The sequence below is a fragment of the Scardinius erythrophthalmus genome (genome assembly GCF_964197995.2).
Source record: "Scardinius erythrophthalmus genome assembly, chromosome: 16".
Lineage (NCBI taxonomy): Eukaryota > Metazoa > Chordata > Actinopteri > Cypriniformes > Leuciscidae > Scardinius > Scardinius erythrophthalmus.
The window spans coordinates 6674841-6690554 of NC_138236.1; the positions used below are offsets into that span (position 1 = coordinate 6674841).

General features: G+C 36.0%; 2 protein-coding genes across 3 annotated transcripts; both read left to right on the forward strand.

The window, feature by feature from the left end:
- Positions 1-349: 349 nt before the first annotated feature.
- On the forward strand, positions 350-7433 carry tmem147 (transmembrane protein 147). The gene is made up of 8 exons (XM_081389195.1): positions 350-548; positions 919-1019; positions 1390-1459; positions 1538-1603; positions 3158-3294; positions 3468-3552; positions 3741-3862; positions 6705-7433. The coding sequence occupies exons 2-8, from the start codon at positions 943-945 to the stop codon at positions 6823-6825; spliced, it is 678 nt and encodes a 225-aa protein (XP_081245321.1). The 5' UTR covers positions 350-548; positions 919-942; the 3' UTR covers positions 6826-7433.
- sult2st3 (sulfotransferase family 2, cytosolic sulfotransferase 3) lies at positions 7252-15005 on the forward strand. 2 transcript variants are annotated; one of them, XM_081389194.1, is made up of 7 exons: positions 7252-7433; positions 11562-11636; positions 12099-12307; positions 12906-13032; positions 13426-13520; positions 13601-13781; positions 13905-14081. In XM_081389194.1, the coding sequence occupies exons 3-7, from the start codon at positions 12110-12112 to the stop codon at positions 14018-14020; spliced, it is 717 nt and encodes a 238-aa protein (XP_081245320.1). In that variant the 5' UTR covers positions 7252-7433; positions 11562-11636; positions 12099-12109; the 3' UTR covers positions 14021-14081. The 2 variants fall into 2 exon arrangements, with proteins under 2 accessions (XP_081245320.1, XP_081245319.1); XM_081389193.1 differs by having other exon boundaries at positions 7302-7433; positions 11424-11636; positions 13905-15005.
- Positions 15006-15714: the final 709 nt, after the last annotated feature.

Genomic DNA, 15714 nt, shown 5'->3' on the forward strand with positions numbered 1-15714 from the left:
TCATGTTAACATAATTCGTAATTATATCCCGTCCTTTTTCTCCTCTTGTGAACGAGATTGTTTCACGATCTGAAGAACGCATGGGAAATATATCTGAATGAACACTGTTCGTGTTCGTTGTAGTGATGGACGATTTCAAAACACTGCTTCATCAAGCTTCAAAACCTTTACGAATCTTTTGTTTTGGTGAAACCTCCAAAACATTTTGTATCTCCAGAGAAAGTCTTGTTGGTAACTTATCTCTCGAAAGCCCTGGGTGTGCTACAGGATATCCAGACTTTAAACTGTATGGTGTCAGAGAAATTCACTAAAATATAATGTCCAGTACAGTGGACAAATGTCTATTCCTGTGTCCCAGGAGGATATTGAATGAAACCTAGCCATTTTAATAGTTCTGTGTCACGCAAGTTGCTATTTTGTTTAATTTGCTGTAGAATGAGTAGCGGAACTACAGTAAGATAGAGAGCGCATCCACTCGGACTTTTAACAGTGATGCACAGGAGGATTATTTGACCTGCGCCTGTCATTCTAAAATTGCGATTTTGTTGGTAAGAAAATCTAATAATCTTTTTACTGATTAATGGCAGAATTATTAAATCAGCTCTAGAAACAAATACTTTTATAAAAAGTTTTACTGTAATTATATTTCGAGTATTTTCTCACGATATGTGCACGCTGTCTGATGACGATACATAGTAACGTTAGATGTGGAGCTTTAACATGTTGACGTTTTAATACACCATTTAATCGATGTAATATATCTATAACTTTATATATATATATACTGTAATTTGTGTAGATACAATTATTAACTTGTTACACCAGGAATATTCGCCTTATTAACACATTTCATAAACGTTTATTTAACTTAGTCCTGATTTGGAATAAATCTGATGTTTTTTTTCCCCATGTTAACAGGAACTGAGGAGGAAAATCTCTACCATGACGCTCTTTCATTTCGGAAACTGTTTTTCCTTGGCCTATTTTCCATATTTCATTACTTACAAATGCAGTGGATTGTAAGTATTTAAACGTTTTGTTTTTTTTCGTTTGTGGAGTAAAATATATATATATGTTGATGGAATTGTATAGAAATTATCGCCTCAATATTGGTGCTACAGTATGTATTATTTAAGACGTGATGTTTGTTTTATATGCTGAAGTAAGTGTACAGTGTAATCTTCTTATGTCATGTGCCATATGCCAAACTAATGTGTTCAATATGAGACTTCCTTGTTCCTTCCACATGTTTGTAAATGTAACATTGTGATTCTTCTTACTGTACAATCATCCAACTGTTTTCAGCTGTTGATGATGGATGCTTCAAAGATCAAAACATTTCTTTCTAGATGTGATCACTGTTCTAATCTTCACACTTTTTTTTGGCAGATCGGAATATAATGCATTTTGGAGATGTGTCCAAGCAGGTGCTACTTACCTCTTCGTGCAGCTGTGCAAGGTGATTGAGTCTATTGGTCCTCACAAAGATGATTCGTAAAAGTGAATGTCATCTGTAAATCTGTGATATCGCTTTCAGATGATGTTTCTTGCCACATTTTTCCCAACCTGGGAGGGAGGAGCTGGCGTGTATGATTTTGTTGGGGTAAGCTGTCTCTGAGCTGAATTTCACACTCTTCATTCATTTTGAAGATTTTCATTATGCATTTTTCTACAGACAATTATTAGTATAAACAGAGGGCTTTGAATCGAAATATCCCAAATTCTAGAGATAGTTCATTTAAACAAAAAAATAAGATTATTTTTAAGAAATAATCGATCACTGTCAGTCCATATAATGCAACTGAATGGCTGCCGCTTAGTTGGCGCTTGAAAAACCACACACAGCGATAGTGACGGTAATTAATACGACCCTAGTGGGTAGATCAATGTTGTGAAACGATAGGTGTGTGCAAGAAAATTACTCATTACATACATTACTTTAGGTCTACTGTCGTACACTCTTCATGAACACTCTTCATGAGAAGGATTTTGTGACGTGAAGTACGAGCGAGAAGTTACGCAGAAGCACAGAGGACCTAGACCGGAAGCAATGATTTATAGTTAAAAAAATAATAGTATTTTCACATCTATTGTTTCCCTTCTCAAGCATTTGATTCATCCACTGGGGTCGTATGGATTACCGCCACGATCGCTGTGTGTGTTTTTTTTTAAGTGTCATCCGAGTGGCAGCCATTCAGTGGCATTAGGTATATGGATACATAGAGATTGATTTTTTTCCTAAAAATGTTCGTTTGTCTTTATCTGAAGAAAGAAAGCCATATGCATCAGGAATGACAATAGCTATGTTTCCATCCACCTATTTTTATGCACATTTTGGGAAATCGCATAAAAAAATGCTGGATGGAAACACTAAGATGTGCTTAAATTCTTAAAATGCACATTTATGCACTCATTTGAGTCGGATACATTTTTATATCCGATAAGAAAACATGGGCATAATCTACGATGGAAACACATTTACCGAATAAATTCAAAAAAGACATGTATAACTGGACCAACCAGCAGACCGATCTCTTGCACAGCGTCTGAAATGCTGATTTGGTCATTCTGAAATGCCTGAGCAAATTGGTTCGGTATAATAACTGGCTTATACTTATAGAAAGCATGTTAACGTTAACTATATACAGTGGCTTCTCCTACTGCATCAACGTATCGCCAGTTTATTAGGAACTGATGATTTTGTTCTCTTCGACTCTTATTCGCAAATGTTTTGTGCAATATGCCAATTTTGGCATAGGTTAAATTCGCAACTTTGGATGGAAACCTAGCTATTGAGGTTGAGTAAATGAGAAAATGTTAATTTTTGGGTGAACTATCCCTGTAAGGCAGAGGTCTTCAACCCTTCTCCTAGGGACCCGCTGTCGTGCAAAGTTTAGCTCCAACCCTGATCAAAAACTCCTGAACTAGCAAATCAAGCTTTTCAGGATCGCTTGGAAATTATGTAGCAGGTTGGAAATAAACCTTGCAGGACAGTGGTTCTCCAGGAACAGTGTTAAAGACCTCTGCTTTAAGGCTTTGCTTTCGCGATTTGTTCATGTGTTGTTGTTTCAGCCCTGCTGACAGTACAAATAATCCATGTTTATCATATAGTCATCAGACTTCTTTAACTCCATTCATTTTGTGCTGTTAACCCCAGGAGTTCATGAAGGCCACAGTGGACATGGCCGATCTTCTAGGTCTTCATCTGGTTATGTCTAAGAATGCTGGGAAGGGCGAGTATAAGATCATGGTGGCAGCTATGGGCTGGGCCACAGCGGAGCTCATCATGTCAAGGTATTCTGATCATCCTGACAGAGATCTTGACCATTTTTCACCTGCACAAACCAATAGAAATTCATGTAAATGTTTTAGTTGTGCATTTTTGTTTAGTTATAATACATGAGATTGTAGTCCCAGGTTATAGAAATGATCAGTACTGTAAAGAACTGTCTGGCTGTTCTAAACAGATGTATACCGTTATGGGTGGGAGCTCGTGGTATTGAGTTTGACTGGAAATACATCCAGATGAGCTTTGATTCAAACATCAGTCTGGTAAGATATGTGCTTGCTTTGTTTTTGTTTGCTTGCATCACAAAGTCTGCATCGCACTTTTTTTTTATTGTAACAGATTCTCTTCTTATTGTTCTGTAATATTGTAACATTAAATGTGATTTTTGTCAGTTTTACTCGATCATGTTTCTTTATCCTATCCCTGAACTTGTTTGTTTTAATCATATCAGGTACATTATATTGCCATGGCGGCAGTAGTATGGATGTTCACTCGATACGACCTTCCCAAAAGCTTCCGTCTCCCTGTCACCGTCCTGCTGGGATTGTGTGTTTATAAGGGATTTCTAATGGAGTGAGTATCGCAGTCATACATTTATTTTTGGCACAGTTTCTAAACTAAGGTATTATAACAGAGCTGTCATACATCAGCATTTCATCAGTACTTCTTAGTTTTTGTACGGAGTATTTTTAATGTGGCAAGTTTCTAGTAAACAGGGTTTAGATAAATATTTTAAGTGGATAATATTAGTGCTTATTTTTCCAAATTTAATCAGTGTGCTGTACATTAAAATTTTACAATACTTAATTTCATAATGAATAGTTCCAAGCAATACAGATTCACAATATCAGTTATAAAATCCATTTTTGGTCATAACGTATAAAGTGATTCTCAGTAATTTTCAAAAGTTAGTCTTTTTTAAAATTAGGGATTTGCGCTAACGAACACAATGCAAAATCTGAGGAAAAATTAAATGATTTTGTTTTCCACTCCAGATATAAACATTTCAAAATAATATATTCATTTTAAAATGTAACATTAACATGACTGTAATTTAAACGTAGCTTTTGTAAATATATAGAGCAAAACATTAAATGCGCCAAAATAAATAATCAGATAGTCTCGCAAATCCCTATTTAAAACTTACATTAATCTACAAAGATCAAAGCTGAGTCAAATTGATATTATTTAATAATAGTTTTTTATTTTGTGTTTGTATTTGATGTTAATTTATCTTAAAAGGTGCTTATTTTATGTTAGAGTTTCTGATGCATTTGTTTGTTCTTCCTCCAGATGGCACTGTTGGCATAATTTTGATTTAATTTGCTGTAGTTACTGGCTGTTTGGAATTAAATACTAGCTTTCTACTTACTGAATACTGCACAGTATGCCATGTACACTGCCTACTGTTTTCTAAAAATAGTGTCTGAAACAGAACACATTGCAGAGCAAAACAATAGTAGCCTATGCTGTATTATTGTAATATGACTTTCTCATTTTGCATGTGAGCATCATGCAGTTATTTCACATTTTCAATTTTGTTTGAAAATATAAAAGTAGTTATGTTTATGACATTAAAAATGTCAAGTAGAGTGATCTGCATTTTGGGATACAGTATTAGTGTAGTACCGGTATTTTCATATTACCTTTTTGGAAAATATTTTTTTCGTTATATGTCATGTAGTGTGTAATATAGCTGTTTGTGAATGTAAAAGGTCTGAAAAATAGTGCCTGATAATGAGTTATTGTCTCCCAAAAGAAAGAACCGATTCTGAATTGCCTGAAACGTGTCGTCAGTGACTTCAGTCTCACTTCCTGCACAAACCTACGTAGGTTTGTAACAAATTTGCATAATGCCAGCCTATGGTCTTCATTGGCTACTCGCGAACAACATCTACTTTGACCCATCCTCAAACACTGTAGTTGTAGCTGAGACTGGAAGAGTTTTGTTCATGTTGTCGAAACGTTGAGAAGACGTTGTTTTCTGTGCTGAGAAAGCAAATCCACTTTACTTGCACTTCAAAAAAAAGTGAAGACTTGGCCTCAAACTGATATGGTAAAACCAACACCGTTGTTACTGTTTGTATCACTGTGTATCAAGTGCTGAGGAAGACTCCAGAGCTGAAATTCAGATATGGTTATAGGTGTTCAATTTCAGACATGGGCTGTAAACACTAGACCATGCAAAACAGACTGGGCCATCTGACCAATCAGAGCAGAGTAGGCTCTCCTAAAGGAGGGGTTTAGCGAGACCGAATCCTTCATTGAACCGTTTCAGACACTGTGAGAAAAGAGGTGATTTGCAATGTATATTTTAAAAAAAATTAAAGTGTTTTTAACCCCGGATGCATGTAAACATATTGTAGGAGACCTCTAAAACAACATGAGGAACTTTTAAAATGGCATCATAGGGACACTTAAAGGGGTCATATAATGCCATTTTTGTACAAGCTAATATGATTATTTAGGGTATAAATTAAAAGTTTGTAATATACTTTAATTAAAAATTCCCATTAGTATTGTAAGAAAACACTCATTTTACCTGGTCAAAAACAGCTCTGTTTTCAGCACGCCATTTAAGTGCATGTGTCTTTAAATGATAATGAGCTTTGCTCACCCCGCCCCTCTGTGTTTTGTGCTAAACCGTTTCTAACACAATAACGCATTGTTCATTATAAACATGGGATTATGAATTATATTGAGAACGTCGTACATAGAAAACATGTCATAATGTACCTGAGTGTAAAAATAGCCGCATTCAGATTAATATAAATATTAATATAAAGGTTAATAAAACGTTACACTCACTTCTTCTGGAGGTGCAGCAGGAACACGAATAGTTGGTACCGATCCTATTTTCAGGAACAGCTTCTTAGCAAAACCAGCTTTACTGACCCTCGTTTGTAAAGCAGTCTGGTGTGTGAAATGATTCGCAAACATGAAAGCATGGAGTTGATCGTGGGGAATCCCCGCGAGGGAATCCCCGCATCAATGCTTTGGGAATATTCCACCAAAACATCAAAATGACTGCTGTGTTCCTTATTACACCCAAGAACAGAACGCCACAATCGCTTAGATGCCATTCTTCTCCAGCATATCAATGCACTATTATGATGGACAGCTCGCTCACGAGGGCGAGGGCGGGTCTGTCAATCACAATCGTGGGAGGGGCGTCGATTTTGTGACGTCACAAAATCGAACGGCTTGATTTCAGAGAGGGTAAAACATACAAGGAGATTAAAAAAAAAACACTGGATGGATTTTTATCATTTTATGATGGTTGTGTACAGGCACTGCCAACACACATTTCAGTACAATCAGCTTGAAAAAGTGCATGTCCCATTATATGACCCCTTTAAAAATCTTGTTATACTCTGTTGTGAGGCTTTACTCCACGTTTGTGTCTCTCCTCCAGGCTGTTCGTGCATGTCTTCCTCCTGGGCAGCTGGACGGCTCTCCTCGTGAAGGCCTTGCTCACCGGTGCCATCTCCCTCTGTTCACTCTTCCTGTTCGTCACACTCGTTCACAGCAACTGATCGCTTTGTGTACTGTACAGTGCCACCACACACACGGGGCATTTCAAGTATTTAAAGAGCAACTCCACATTCCTACATTGAACTTTTGTATCTGCCTCAAAGAGACTGTGATAGTATAACTTTTATTAGTGAACATGTTTTTACATAACTCAATTAACTAAATAAACATATGCTTTCAATACGAAGGAATGCTTGGACGATTTTGGGAAAGAAACCTGTTATGGTGAAACTTACCTTCTTAATCACAAACTAATTTATAAATAAAGACCAGATGGGACAAAAATACATTGCCGTTTTTGTATGATTGAATTTAGTTATCATAAAATATCAAGTATGAAATATTCTCTGAGCAAACCAAACCCAGCATTGATAAAGAACTAAATATGTTAAAGGTGCTGTATGTAGGATTCAGCGACCTCTTGCGGTGATGTTTCAGATTGCAACCAATAAGTTTACAAGCGCGTGCTCTTGCCATTGCGCGTGTTGACCGTGCTCGAATTTATGAGCGAGCACTGTGCATAGACAGTATATAAACGGCACTGTGGGTACCTTCCAGACTGAGACGCAACACACCGGAGAAAGCATCACACAACATGCTGGAAACTCAGGTAAACTCCCACTGCAACGTTACAATAATAGGCTACTTTTATCAGCTTGACGTTGAACTAATGCTCCATGCTCGTACCATATGTATGGAACCCTATCAACCGTGCCGAATTCTGTCACTGCAAGCACCACTTCACATTTTCTTCTGGAAATGTACATTCTAGGTTTGTAGATAAGGTTTCTCCATGATTCAAATGCCTTGCCGATGTTGATCCGTGTTTTTTACCCGAAGTTCATCCGATTCACGTCTGGCCTTACGAGCTTCAGCAGAAATTTTTTTTTTGTTTGTTTTTTATCAATATGTGGAGTTTGTGTTGGAGTCTGTGTTGTGCTGTGTCGTTCTTCGTACGTTGCTTATTACATCCGAGATCAAATGACACATCCAAGATGATATCATCGTGCGAATCATGATCTGGCTAACTCGGTTCTTCGAACCCACTTGCCGGATATGATTAGTATCGCTGGATTGAGTTATCTGAGATAATTGCGCGTTCATGCGCTGGTTAAAAGGGGATATGTATCGATAGTAGAAACATTGATCAGCAACGCTGCTCAGCGTGGCCAAAGAGCGCGCACAGTTTTACTCAGCAGAGCAAGAACTAATAGTCGAAGTTTATTCGGAATTTTAATGTTTAATCAAAACGCCAGGAACACCTCAAAGTCTGCAAAAGCCAGGAGAGAGGGCTGGCAAAAAGTAGCAGACAATTTAAATCCGTTAGAAGTGGCCATGTTAGATGTTTTTATCACTTATTAGTCTATATTTTTGTATTTTAATAATTGCATAATTACTTTGTTCATTGTAATGTCAGTCACCACAACATGGGAACAAATAAAAGTGAAGTACAAAAATATTCTACATAATGGTAATTTTTGGTTATATTATCGTCTCTTTTATAAAAGGCACTGTTAAAATGGTGTTCTGTTTATAAAAGCAACCAAGAAAAAGGCTGAGAAAAAAATAGAAAAGATCTTAGTAGCCTACACTGTAAAATAATTTTTGCTGCATTAAATTAAGGCTATATAGTCATTTCAACTGTTAAATCTTGAGTAATGATGAATTGCTTTGACTTGTGAAAGTGAAAACTGATAAACTTATGTTAATGTAAAAATATTTTGCCATGAGTTATTGATCACATTTTCCCCAGTGTAGTTCATTGTAATGACATTGTGTTTTCCTCTTTTGTGCACTTTTACACAATACACCAACACTTGTATCTGTTCCCAAGAAAGTGGTGGCTGAAATATGTGCAGTAAGTGGACATTTTCTAACTTTCCAAAGGAAAGAAAGTATAAGACTTTGTAATGTCCATTTGTTTCCATTGCACTGGACAGTGAATAAAGCCTCTCAGATAACTGTCATATGGAGGAACTAGCCTAACCTGCAAGTGCATAAATAACTTTACTTCATTTTATACTTGTATGCTTTATGGCTTCAATATAAGTTGCAGGATTCCACATCTACAGAAAGGCCTGCAGAAGAGTCTGCACAGACAGAGGAGACATAGGCCTACAGGTGGGCAGTGTGTAGCCAACTTTTCCTTTTTATTTGTTGCATGAGGCATGTGTCTAATATCTCTTGTTGCAGGCACTTGACCACTGGCTTTTCCTTACAAAGAACAATTGAAATAAAACTCAAGGAACTAAGCATATTTGTCTTTTATTAAACATTTAATGAAAAGTGTTTTTTTTTTTTTTGGGCAATGTTGTGTAATATGGCACATGCAACAATGTCACAGGCCCTGTCAGGTGTGCAACCCCTCAGACTTTTCAGACACTGAAATCTTCCCTTTAGTTAGCCAAAGTTCATTTCATTGTGTGCCCTTGTTCTGGCAAGAGCTGCATTGTAACTGGTTTGGGTCAGGGACACCTGTCTGCAAGCAGGAACATGTCATAATCACCTATGAAAAAATACAGTTCTGTTAGGATCAGCATAAGTGTATGTAATACAGTGAGCTTGATATTTAATTGTGGAATTTTCCTTACCACTTTCAAATAATGTGGATAAATGTGAATCTCTGAAAATTCTCAAGTCATGCACAGATCCTGGCCATTTTGCTTTCACATTTGTGATATGGAAGATTTTAGTCAACTGCCTTTTTTTATTTGATATAATAAGAGGCTCGGTCGGGAGCGCGCGTGCAGGTGACGTGACGTCACTTGATTTTGCGGTAAATCCGACCCGGCACCTTCACATAAAAATAAGAATACTTGCTTTCCGAGGTAATCGCAAAACCTGCAAAGTGGATCATTTTAATGTGAGATTACAACCCCTTCACACACATGCAATAAAAAAAGGATTCATTTTAGTAGAAAAGTTACATACAGCACCTTTAAAGCATTGACTACAAAAATGTTAATTGGTACATTTGACAATGAAGTATGATTTAACTTTAAATAACTACAATGAACAATACTTCTACAGCATTTATTATTAGTTTTCGTCAATCTCAACATTTCCTAATACATTGGGTTTAACTATGGGTTTTGATGAATCATAAAAAAAATCATAATCATAATGTACAGGGGAGTGGCTTAGTACACAGTTTTTGATTTATCTCTGCTGAAAAATCCTACTGATGATGTTCATAGCCATAGATAGAACTGACTTCTTGACCAGTATAAGGTGTATTTTGGACACGTGCATGTTGGTTTTAGGTTGTAACACATAGATACCGTCAGGATTTTATATACTAGTCTGCTATACTTATTTACCATAATTACACATTCAGTTCTATTGGGGAAATGAAGTGAAATATCCAATAGATTTGTTAAGTTTTTGTATTTTTCAATCTCCAGAACTGCCTGCTAATTGATTAAAAATCCTTTAAAAGGATTATAGTGATACATGATACAAAAGACTATAGTGGATACATGCAATCAAGTGCATTTAAACCTGTGCATTCTCTTCATTTTGTCGTCATAGAAAGTGTATTATGGTAACTTGAACTTGTTGTCCCCCATAGGTGGGCGGAGCCTTCTTATCGACTATCTAGCAAGTTAGTCTACCTGCAACAATAACAGTCACATACCAACAAACCAGTTCTGTCGGTTTAAAATCAAGGAGCAGTTTTTTTTTTTCTCCATAAGCACACCTGAGTGCGATTTGTGAAAAGAATTGAATAAACGGGTCTTGGATTACGGGTCACTGTCTCACATGTATTACATTACCGGTACAGTAGAGACTCTTTATCAGACTGATGACTCAATGCTGCTGATAAACAATCAAACTCTCTCTAGTCTCACATGCATTCATCTAGCAGGGCAGGTTTTCAGCTTTCTTCTAAATCTTCGTATGATCTTTCTTTCAAACAATGTTTATATTGAACTTTTTTCAAACTGCCTTTTAAAGTTTTCGCCCTTCAAACTCTTTGAAACATTCTTTGATTCTTTTGATTTTAAAGAGCCATTCAAACACTTTTGATTTGTCCTTCAACGATTTGTTACATAAAGGTTTTCCCTCTTCCTTTTGAACTCTTTTGGACTCTTTCATTTTTTCTTTTGAACTTTATTTCTCAAATTTTCTTTCTTACTCTCTTCTAATGTTTTATACTTTCTACATTTAAAAATAAAATAAAAATCTTACGGTGTTTTATAATATTTTTTTAAAATGCAGTGTATTTTCCTGAAGTAGCCTTCACAAATACCTATGCATAGGAATCATAAAGTGTATATAAATAACGATTTGATTGCATGTACCATGGTTTGTTTGTTTGCTTGTTATTTCTGTCCTTATAAAAGACTTCGCAGCTATCTTTTATCCCTTCAGTTTTGTGCACAATAAAATCCTCCTTTGTATGTGTACTTGGACCCAAGTAACCTTTCCCCCAAACGCTCCTGTGAATTTCAGCAGCAAATATACGGCTCCCTGTTGAGTTAATGAATGCTCTCACCGTCAAACTCTCTCTCGCTCTCTCTCTCTCTCTCTCTCTCTTTCTCTCTCACACACTCTCTCTCACTCTCTCTCTTGTTCACTCTCTCTCCTCCCTTCCAAGCACAAGTGAATTTGAATTCACAGAGAACACGGTGAACAAAACATCCTTGTTTTCCAAAGTCCGGTCAGCAGAGGATGGCGGACAGCGATTTGTATCGGCTTTACCATGGTCTCATGCTGCCTACGATTGCTCACACAGATGAAAGTCTCAACTACCTCCAGAATTTTCAAGTTAAAGATGACGATGTCTTTGCTGTAACCTATCCAAAATCTGGTAAGTTCAACTCTGTTTTCAATGCATAATGTTTATTTCTCCTCTTATGCATTCAGCAACACGTCTTAATCTACTTGCACAGTTGGCTAAACAAATCAACATCTTAAAATTGTGCAGCAGTTAAACCATGCAGAAACCACAAAGAGCAATCATGAGTTTGATTCCTTGTGAACTGATAAAATGTTTCCTTTGAATGCAATGCAATTTGCTTTGGATGACAGTGTCTGCATTGTGATCCTCCTCAGACTGCAAATCACTCCACTAACTCTATTATAAGCATTCAGATTTAAATACTGAACATCAGGCTAATGCATTCTCTTGTGCAAATGTTATGGAGAGATATTTTGAGAAATTCAGCGTAATGCGTGATGATGATGTGTTTCCTAAATCAAATGCAAGTATAAATGTAACATGCATGAAGGCGATCAGTGCATCCTCATTAACCCCTGCCTGTTTTTTCAGGTACCACATGGATGCAGGAAATTCTTCCCCCGCTCCTGAATGGAGGAGACCTGACCTCAGTGCAAACCATCCCCAACTGGGAGAGGGTTCCATGGCTGGAGGAAAACCGAGCTCCACTGGTCCTCGATAAATTCCCTTCACCGCGAGCCATCGTTTCCCACATGCCTTGTCATTTGATGCCTCCCTCCTTTTTCAACTCCAAGGCCAAGGTATAGAATATAAATAAATAATAAATATTTTTTTAGCTTTCTGATGATACTAGTCTTTTTGTTTTTGTAACCATTTGTGAATTTTGAGATGAAAATAAAAGGTAATATCTGTGCATGCATGGATGTGATATTTAGCATTCACCAAACATGATCACTACACTGCTCATCACAATAGTGTTTATAAACATCATATATTATTTCTGTGCTATAATGTGCATTGTTCTCCCATATAGTCTAAACTAAAAATTATCAGACCTAAGAGTCAACCCCAAAACTTATCTTATAAACCTAATCAATCCCCATAATTGTGATTAGAAATGAATAACACAACAGTTAAACTTATTATCAAATCTATTATCACAGAGTGTTTTATTATTGTTATCCTTGACAGCAATTGCGTGTGTTATGACGCAAAATGACCTTGTCTGCATTGGTTTCACTGTATAATTCTCAGTACATTATGGCATCATAAGGAATCAGTGGCAATATCCTTGCATTTTTGCACAGTGTGTGTTTTGGGTGATTTCATCTCCAGAAACATGTCCGGCCAGTCAGTCAGTTGCATGTGTCTAATTGTGATATCTGTCTTTCCTCTTAGGTAATCTACGTTGCTCGGAATCCTAAAGATGTTCTAGTCTCATCTTTCCACTTTCATAAAATGGCAACTTTCCTTGAAGACCCTGGAACATTTGAAGAATTCACAGACAAATTCCTGTCAGGAAAAGGTGAGAGATTCAAATATACTCAATATACATATTTGAGCTCGTTAATAAAAAAAAAAAAAAAAAAAAAAAAAAAAATGTCATTTATTCCTGTGATGCCAAGCTGAATTTTCAGCATCATTACTCCAGTCTTCAGTGTCACATGATCTAAAATGCTGATTTGCTGCACAAGAAACATTTCTGATTATTTCAATGTTGAAAACAGTTCTATCCTGATTATTATTGACTAGTTCTTGAACTTTGGTGTGTTTTGATATATTGATGTTGCCGCTTTAAAATCACTATTGAAGCATATTTATTGCAGTATTTTACAGTACAGTATCACACATCAGACAGTATGAATGAATGGAGTGTGTCATAAATATTGCAATGATTGATTTGCAATTGCTTGCACAGTTCTTTTCGGGAAGTGGACTGACCATGTGAAAAGTTGGCGAAACCCTGAGCTTGGGGACAGAATTCTGTACATCACCTATGAAGAAATGCTTCAGGTAAAGTGAAGGGAAAGTAATACTCGTTCAGGTATCAGAGAGAATGAGTGACTTGCAGTTCTTTCTTTTTGTAATTAAAGGACCTCCGTGAAATCGTGGAGCGGATTTTAAAGTTCCTCGGTCGGGAGCTCAGCGCAGACGCTCTGGATCGTGTGGTCAATAACGGCACTTTCAAAAATATGAAAACAAACAACATGTCAAACTACTCTCTGGTGCCAGATGTCGTTTTGGACAAGAAGAAGTCAAACTTCCTCAGAAAAGGTGCAAGCATTTAAACAGTACTGACACATTTTAAAACACTGTACAGTTTTAATAATAAACATACATGCTCAGTTGGTTCATCCCATTTATGTTTTTGACTGAAACCATTCTGCTTATTTAAAGGTATCGCTGGAGACTGGAAGAATCACTTCAGCCCTGAACTTGATGCCAAATTCACAGCTGTAATTCAGGAGGAAATGAAAGGAAGTAACATCAGATTCCCATGGGATGAGAATTGAGCGAATCTTTTGTAATAGCATCTCAGTGCACATCAAAATAAACAGTCATAGTTGCAATGTGTGATGGTTTACTTGACTTGGTTTCTAAGTTGTTTATTCGAGTTTAAGGTTTCATTCCCCATCAGGCAGCACAGCGTGAAAGAGTTATTGCTGCAACGTCCTCTGGTGTCCTGAAGATCTGTTGGGATTGCTTAAGATGATAAGATGGTAAAGTCTATGACAGTTAAACCAGTGTTGGTTTTTACAACATAACGGCGGCGAGGATGCAACATCCTGACGTCTGTTTGCATTGCTTTGTGTCACTGGGTGAAGTTGCAAGCACTAACACAGTGAAATGTAGTCAATTGCATTTACATTTAATTCATGTATTGCTGCAAAATAATGAGATTTATCTTTGAGAAGGACTGTTTTTTTTACAGTGAAATATCACTTGATAATCAGAGTATCCCAAAATCTATTTCCTGTTGGATTTGCACCAAGCATAAGAAATGTTTCCATATACTTTCATATAATTATTCACAATCAAAAAGTATATATATACACTACCATTAATTTTATTTCAATTGGTAAGATTTTTAAAGTTTTTAAAATAAGTCTCTTCTGCTCACTAAGGCTGCAGTTATTTGAGCCAAAAAACAGTAATGTGCGGGGGAAAATACAGTTTAAAATTTGAATATTTTTTTTAAATGTAATTCATTGCTGTGATAAATTAGCAGGCAGTTCAGTGTCACATGAACCTTCAGAAATCATTCTAATATGCTGATTTTCTTATTATTATTATTATCAATGTTGAAAACAGTTGTGCTGCTTAATATTTGTGGGGGGATAGGCTATATATATATATTCAGGATTCTTTGATGAACAAAGTTAAAAAGAACAGCATTTATTTGAAATAGAAATCTTTTGTAACATTATAAATGTCTTTACTGTCGCTTTTGATCGAATTGAATTGATCCTTTCTGAATAATAAATTATAAAATTCTTTAAAATTTATCTTCCTGACCCCAAACATAAAAAGTGTACATTGTAATCTGACATATTTACATGTTTATATACAACAGGAAAACTGCATTTTGGGACTTAATTCTGTCATGGGAAAAAAAAAATTATAAAGAGGGGTTTGTGACATCTTTCAGAAGCAGAAATTATTTTATCAATATATTAGAATTTTTATAAATTCATGATATATATATATATATATATATATATATATATATATATATATATATATATATATATATATATATATATATATATATTATTTATTTTTTTTACCAATAAATTGTGCTTGATAAGACCAGGAATATTCTTAAAAAAAATAAAAAAGTCCAATTTCATGGTAGATGCTGAAAAATCCCATTAAATTCACAGCAAAAGCTGCGTGTTTGAAAGCATCTAAAATCTCACTCTAAAAACACTACATGCAGGTTTATTTGTTTGTTTAACTTGGCTGATGCTTTACACAATGCCGATCATTTGTGCTTCAGCAAATCTCACCATGTACTGCAGGTCAATGAAGGGGTCGTTGATGGCGGTGACAATGTTGAAAATGCTGAAAACAGTCCAAAAAATTATTTGATGAATCGAAAGTTCAAAAGAACAGCATTTATCTGAAATAGACAGCTTTTATAACATTATACACTACCATTCAAAAGTTTGGGGTCAGTAAGAATTGTTTTAATTTTTCAGCAAGG

Coding starts and splice junctions, on each gene's coding strand:
- tmem147 (XM_081389195.1), top strand. CDS start 943: ATGACGCTCTTTCATTTCGGAAACTGTTTTTCCTTGGCCTATTTTCCA. Junction 1,460..1,537: donor TCTTCGTGCAGCTGTGCAAG/GTGATTGAGTCT, acceptor TATCGCTTTCAG/ATGATGTTTCTTGCCACATT. Junction 3,295..3,467: donor GCGGAGCTCATCATGTCAAG/GTATTCTGATCA, acceptor TGTTCTAAACAG/ATGTATACCGTTATGGGTGG.
- sult2st3 (XM_081389193.1), top strand. CDS start 11,498: ATGGCGGACAGCGATTTGTATCGGCTTTACCATGGTCTCATGCTGCCT. Junction 12,308..12,905: donor TTTTCAACTCCAAGGCCAAG/GTATAGAATATA, acceptor CTTTCCTCTTAG/GTAATCTACGTTGCTCGGAA. Junction 13,782..13,904: donor GTCAAACTTCCTCAGAAAAG/GTGCAAGCATTT, acceptor GCTTATTTAAAG/GTATCGCTGGAGACTGGAAG.